The 7,344-nt window shown below is 34.4% G+C and overlaps 1 protein-coding gene across 1 annotated transcript; it reads right to left on the bottom strand.

Annotated features, from left to right (window-relative positions):
• Positions 1-3,009: 3,009 nt before the first annotated feature.
• LOC133871868 (protein ECERIFERUM 2) lies at positions 3,010-6,646 on the bottom strand. The gene is made up of 2 exons (XM_062309313.1): positions 6,018-6,646; positions 3,010-4,011 (listed from the first exon to the last, which is right to left on the bottom strand). The coding sequence occupies exons 1-2, from the start codon at positions 6,432-6,434 to the stop codon at positions 3,157-3,159; spliced, it is 1,272 nt and encodes a 423-aa protein (XP_062165297.1). The 5' UTR covers positions 6,435-6,646; the 3' UTR covers positions 3,010-3,156.
• Positions 6,647-7,344: the final 698 nt, after the last annotated feature.

The raw sequence follows: 7,344 nt of genomic DNA on the forward strand, positions 1-7,344 counted from the left end.
TTTCACTTTTAGCTAAGCATACATCACATCAACCGGACTATACCCTATACGAGTGATTCTAGAGACCTAGTTAGAATCTGCAGACTTATCTCCGGCCCACACCCTGTGCCACAGCGGATATAAGGCATTGAGTTACGGGCTATGCCCACTTGGCTGGCCTCAAAAAATTGTTTGTACCCAGCGATATCTAAGTGTACTTTTGTTTTATAAATTTAATAAAATCGATTTTTTTTATTATTTTTTATTACAAGAAAAGAAGGAGAAAAAAAAAAAAAAAAAAAAAAAAAAAAAAAAAAAAGGAGATAAAATTTATATGCATTTTTCGGAGGGGATGTCATTAACGTTGTACTTTTACTTTACATGTCATGATTTTGTCGTTTGTTTATGTCCATCCACCTTCCTATTTGTATTTATTTTCTCATCATGTACGCAACTAACCCCTTGGTTGTTTGACTTTGGCTTTTGGCATTGGCTGGGTAGTTTTATTTATAATTAACAATTGAACACGACGTTAACGGTTCATGATGCGTAGCATCGCGTTGAATTTGTGTTGCATGCCTTTGGGCCAAGCTAGTATTAGGTCAAATCTCAGGCCCATATGTCGAACTAGCCCAAACTAATGCTGGACTTCAGGTTTTTCTTCCTCTTGTTTTGTATGTGTTATTTTTTCTTTATCGACTTCCTACATGACTCCATCGTCGACCAAAGACGAACAAATAATTCACTTATACTTCTTGATTTTTTATTATTTTTTTAAAATAATATATCTAAACTTTAAAAAGGTGTTAAGTTAGAGTATCAATCTTTCAATTTTTTTCAATTCCAACCATTCGATAGAATTTTCTGTTAAATCCTATCAAGATTTCTAAAATACCCCTGTGTTTATTTTTAAAAAAATTATAAAAAATTTCAAATATTCATGTTTGAGTATTTTTATAAATTCTATTAAATTCTAACCAACACTTAAATCTTAACAATTTTTCTCTCTCTTTTTTTTTTCCTAAAAAAATGAGGGTGTATTTTTTTTTTTCCAAAGATATGCGTATTGCACCTTACCACCTTACAACAGTAGAAAGTGGCATTTGATTATACCAGGAGCCACACCACACCACCGAATAACACCTGATAAGGGATGCATCTTGACAGAGTTAGTAACTAAACACTACACCCTGATCCAAATATTATCCAACCACCTTGCGACACCTAGCGAAACCTATATAGGCAGACGAAGGGAAACCCCATGAACATAAGAAAAACTAAACCTAGACAAAGTACCACCTCCACACACACACATATATATATATATACTATTTCATCCACTTTTGCTAGATTGCTCAGATTTCTCTGTACTCTTTTTTAAAAGATTATTGACTTAGACACTAAAGTTATCCTCACCGACATACTCGGCAAGCCTAGTTTCGTGCTAACGCCCACTCCCTTTTGAAGGCCCTCTCGTCTTGGACTTGTGTTTTCCGATTGAAGCTAGCATCATCAAATTCAAACCCCATGATGCCATTTAACCATCAAATTAGCTATGTATTAGGGAAACTATAAGCAAGTTTAAAAGAAGTCTTAATCCTACGTCGTTTGATCATTCCTAAGAAGTTTAGAGCTAGTTATGTCATTTTCCATTGCGGATGCAGGATGTCATGTACGTGGTATGGTATATTTTTTCTTAATAATTAAATTACATTTTAAAGAAAACAAACACATAGATGTAGGTAGAAGTTGGTGTATTTAACTTATATATACATTTGGAGCTTTGTTTATTTCTTCTAGTATCACATGCAAGACGTACGTACTTTTACTGTTCTTGCAAAGACAACTAAAGAACAACATAGTACCGTACGTATCAACGTACCATCAAACAGTAGCACACAAGTACTGCTATATATGCATGCTTACAGACATCGGAGAATACAAAACACGAAAAAGATACGGGAATTCTTAGAAGTATCAAATCTTTTATTAAAATGTTAATAGGAAGGGATAAGATTCAATTTTTTTCTTCTTTATTTCTAGTAGTCACGGGTTTGAACCTACTTACGGTAGTAGTCCGTGAACCAGATGCTACTAAAAATAGGCTTTACGAACTTAATTACACTTTGGTGGGCTGTGGTGACAGAGTCGTCTTCTAAGGCAATAGCTATGGCTCAAACCAAACATTCCACAGCGGGTGAAAATCCCGATAATCATGCCCAATGGAATAATTACACTGGTCGCCCCTTCCCGCCCTTTTCAATTTAAAAAAAAAAGAAGAAGAAGAAGAAGAAGAAGATAGATACTAAGATGATGTGGAGCTTATTCATGATTGATATCTCTAGCATTTCTTTTTATTAATTATTTTGATTATCTCCAATGAATAAACTTCAACATCATCTTAACGTACACCCATCTCTCTTGATAAAAAATTTGATACCCCTAACATTTCTCAAAAGATATATGGCTACTATGGCTACTTTAGAGAACAGTGACCTTTAAAATATAGTAAATTGAATTGTAGAAAATTTTAGTTAGCATTCATAATCATTCATCATTTTTGCTATCATATCTTTAAACATTTTTAAAAATATAAATTTAGTGTATCAATCTTTCAAAAATTTTAAATTTCACATATCCATTAGGATTTTTTATTAAATCCTGTCAAAATTTTCAAAATACCCCTGTTAATTTTTTTTTTTTTAAAAAAAAAATATAAAGATATATATATATATATATATATAAAGATTTTAAAGATTCAGCATGGGTATTTTTGTAAATTCTGTTAAATCCTGACCAACGCTTAAATCCTTATAATTTTTTTCTAAAAAAATTAGTGGTATTTTAGGAATTTTGACACCCCTCCATTAGGATTTAACGAAAAATTTTAACTGAATCGTGAAATTGAAAAAAAAAAAATTGAAAGATAAATACATTAAATTGACACTTTTTAAAGTTTATGGGTATGAATGCAAAAGTAATGAAAAATTAGAGATGATAAATAAAGTTTTCCCAAATCAACTTCTCCTATTTTATTAATAATTAGTCATCGTTTAAATAATACAAATAACCCTACTTACGTAGACTCCCACCATGAGAGTACTTTATTTAAATAACATAGAGTATATACTATTTAAACGATATTATTATTTTTATATGATCTATGATCATTACTATTTAAACGATATTCCAATCCCTTTCAAGCTTATTTTTGAGCAGCCCAAGTTGATTTTCAGGAAGAACCATGGTGAGCACCAACCCATCTTTACCACCTCCCTCCCCCTTCCCATTTGTTGGCCCTGGAAGCACGAAAACAACCCCTTCATCACCAGCCCCATTGATGGTATAGTTGGCAAAAACAGGTCTTTTTCCCTTCATTTCCAATCCGAAAATCTTAGCTTCTTCCAGATTTACAAATGTCAAGTTTGCTCCATATGCTATGTAGTCAGCCACCCCATTTTCTATCTCCACCGTTGCTTCATTTTCCTCCACTCTTTTCTGAGCTATCAGCTCTGCCAACTCCGATATATCGGCTTTTGCCACTGCGAAATCTGCTTCAACTGTGCTTAGCACCATGGCATTGGTTGGGTATTCATTTTCCCTGTCGTGAGAATTAGTTGTACAGATTGTTACAGTCCTTGTCCCCATATTATCTTCCCTGATTTCAGACAAATATTTCCATATTATAGCAGAGAGAACTTCGAAATGTGAGATTCTGGCTGCTTTTGCTACCATCTTCTCAAGTTGTTCTGCAGTGACATGGAAATAGTTTGTGTCCACTTTACAGTTATTGGCAGTTAGCCAGGAGTCTCCTACGGGGTCCACCCTCTTCAATATGGGAATTGATTTACCGTGAACTGTAGGTGGGAATTTGGTTTTCCAGGGAGTTGGCGCGTGGAGAGACTTCGGTGGCGTGTGACCGGACACAATCTGGCCCCACAAATTGATGAAGGCTGAGGCTGCGAATGCATCTCCAAGAACATGAGCCCAGCTGAGTCCAATGGACATTCCTCCACGTTTGAACCATGTGAACTGATTGAAATTAAGGTGGGAGAAATTAATTTATTCTCAACAACTCTAATTTATTTTTCATTTCTTTATGCAATTCAAGAGACAGGTAAAAAGAAAGATTAAAGCAAATAAAAACATATAAAATGGATGGACAGCAACCTAAATCTAGAGGGAATGGACCAACCGAATGTAGTAGCGGAGCCAGATAATTGTGATCGGGAGGGTCGAAACTATCTCTCTTCTCCATTTCATTTTCTCAAATACTTCTTGCCTTCCACTTTTACCACACGATTGAGACTTTTTTCTTTTCTTCTTTTCCCATGTAAATTAAAGTTAATGACACTAGTAATTGGCTGAGCATAGAAGTATGGAGTGAATTTTTATTTATTTTTTTATTTTTTTAAGTATGCAAAGTCTGACTTGATTACTTAATCTTACACTTACAAAAAGAAAAACAAGAAAAAAGTGGTGGGGCTAGGACATTAAAAAAGTTTGAAAAGAAGTGAGCCGGAGGGTAGGGGCCATTAAAAAAATTACGTACTAATTTTTATTTTATTTTTTTGTCCTTTTTCCAGCAGGGTCGTGACCCCTATTGGCCTTGGCCCAGCCTTATAAATTCTTGATACAATCACTAATAAATTTGGCTGTGCCAGTGAAGATGGTTTGGAAAGGTGAACAAGAGGAGGAACAACCTTGACCGCAACCATTACAGCTACACACCGACATGAGAACCACAACATAGAAAGAGACGGTTGGGGGTCGGATCAAAGCCATCGTCAGGATGCACCATCTTGGTGTCAAAAGGAATTGCAGCCAAATTTGGAGTTGTCCATAGGCAAAAAAAAAATACCAACTATGGAGATCTAATGTGGGAGAGAGGGGGAAGCCGAAGACATGACACGTGGACGAAATTGGAGTAGTATAGGTGGTGGCGCGTGCAACACACTTGCGTTGGAGCTATGCATATATGGTGTCACTGGTGTGCATGCACAGTGGTGAAGAGCGTTGTCGGGAGCAGAAAAGATGATTGGATGGCGTGGGAGATTTGACTTCTAAATTGCAGGCAACAGAAAAAGGGGGAAAAAAAAAGATGAAAGAAATTAAGAAAGAATGATGATTCTCAGCATGGGAAAAAGGAGAGACACGTACGCTTTATGTTAATGTTAAAATAAATATATAAAATAGAGAATATATATGTGGAAGAGAGAGAGTAAAAGATAATAAGCCGAAATACATTAAAGACTACGTTGTATTGATTTTTAATATTTATAATATATTACAAGATACTTCTATATATATAGAGGCTATAAGTATTAACCAAAAAACCCTAGAGTAATTGAGACAGGAAATAAACCCTATTAGAAAAGATAATAAACTTAGAATAATATAATATTCTAACATCCCCTCAAACTCAAGGTAGGTGTTATATATACACTTAATGCTTGAAAAAATATCAAAACGGATGGGGACTGAGATAATTACAAGGTTTACTTGAAAAAAGAAAAAGCATAAAAGAAAAAAATGATCCCAACAGCCAGTCATCAAAGGAAACTCTTTTTTCTTTTTTCCTTTTTTTTCCTTTTTTAAGTCAACGAGTTCTAACTTCTTGCTATTATCCCACTCTTTTCTTCCAAGATTTCGTACGGCCATTAGGTAATTATAGATATGTAATAAGAAAAGAAAAGAAAAAATATATTATATAGCACATGTTTTCTTTTTTATAATTATTTTACAATGTTGAGGCAACTGTCTAATTATTTTTTTTTTTATAATAAAAAAAATTTCTAACAACTATAAATAATTACGTAATAAAAATAGAGGAATACTAGAGCATCTTCTGATATTCTTCTAGTGTTTTCTTAGGATGACATAAATATTTTTTTTTTATTCAAAAATTATATTTATGTCATCCAAAATAATATAAATGTAATTTTTTAATTACATTTATGTCATGCCAAGAGAACACTAGAAAAAATCATAAGATGGTTTAGCATTTCTAGTAAAAATATAATTAGAGTAATACGTACCTGTATAATGACGAGAGGTGAGAAAGCAAGATCAGGACCAAGAACTTGAGTATAAACAAGGGTATTATGAAAAGAATGATCCTTCGTGGCCAAAACTTCGTCAATGGTTTGGTCGCACTCGGCTTCAACGATTCGTACGCCGCCATCGTTGCACTTGATGAAGGGCCTGCCGGTTTCGGATCTCCGAACCCTCCCTGAGGAGGTGAAGTAGAGGGCGAGGCAAGGGAACAAGGCTCCCTTCAACTCACTTGTTGTGATCCCTTCAACTGCTTCACTCGTAAAGAAGTAAACCCCTTGAATGTAATGGAGCTTCATCGCCAAGTCCATGTCTGTGAGCTCAGTTACCTTGTTCTCGCCCGTCTGTCTGGCCGGCACCGCAGACGATAGCCTTCTGTTACGAACCTGCGGGCTTCCCATTGTTGTTACTTGTTGAGACCGGCCAACCCTTTTGTTTTCTTTTTTTTGGTAATTAGAAGTGGATATTTATCCAAAGGCCGGGCTTCCCCTGCTTCGAGGATTACAATGCACAGAGACACGCTTCTCTCTAGACTCTAATTAATAGCATGCCCTTCCTTCATATTTGTGTTTGTTTTTCGGCTTGTGGGATTCATCTTTCTATTTCTATTTCTATTTTGGATGGTCCGCGAGTGAGACTAGAGGTAGGAAGGGTGGCCTATAAGCCACCCAGCTAAGGGATAGCTGTCAAGTCACTCATTTTTTAAAAAAAATTAGAAAATTTAATTCTTTAATTTCTTTAACTTTTTAATTTTATATTAATAGTTTTTTAATTTTTTTAAATAGTTTTTTTTTTTTAACTTTTACGAAAATAAGGGTATTATATAAATATTTCGACAAAAGTAACATTTTTTGCACACTTTAGTAGTTTGATGAGTCACATTAATGCATTTAAAAATTCAAAAAGCTATTCTAAAACGGGCTATTAAGTCAAATGACTTTTTTATATATACACTACAAAAAATCAAGCAATTCGTCACGTGGGATTCGAGCATGTGGTCTTTGATTGTATTACTATTATGTGTATTTTCAATAATTTTTCAATTTATTTTATGTTTACTATGTAGGAAGCCTGCGAATGGATGAAGTGGATGCGATAACATAACGACCTTCCCCGTTGCTTTGGATCAAAAAGCTATGCCAGGTTCAATCACGATGAGGTATAGACATATATATGTAAATGTTATCATATTTGTACATAATTGTTTTGAAAAAAATAATGTTCCTGTTTTTTATTTATTTTGAAAAAAATTTCATCTTCATTTTTCATTTGGATGTCGACAGGCAATAACTTTTGGCACTCATCCCACTC

The sequence above is a fragment of the Alnus glutinosa genome, chromosome 6 (genome assembly GCF_958979055.1).
Source record: "Alnus glutinosa chromosome 6, dhAlnGlut1.1, whole genome shotgun sequence".
NCBI classification, from domain to species: Eukaryota; Viridiplantae; Streptophyta; class Magnoliopsida; order Fagales; family Betulaceae; genus Alnus; species Alnus glutinosa.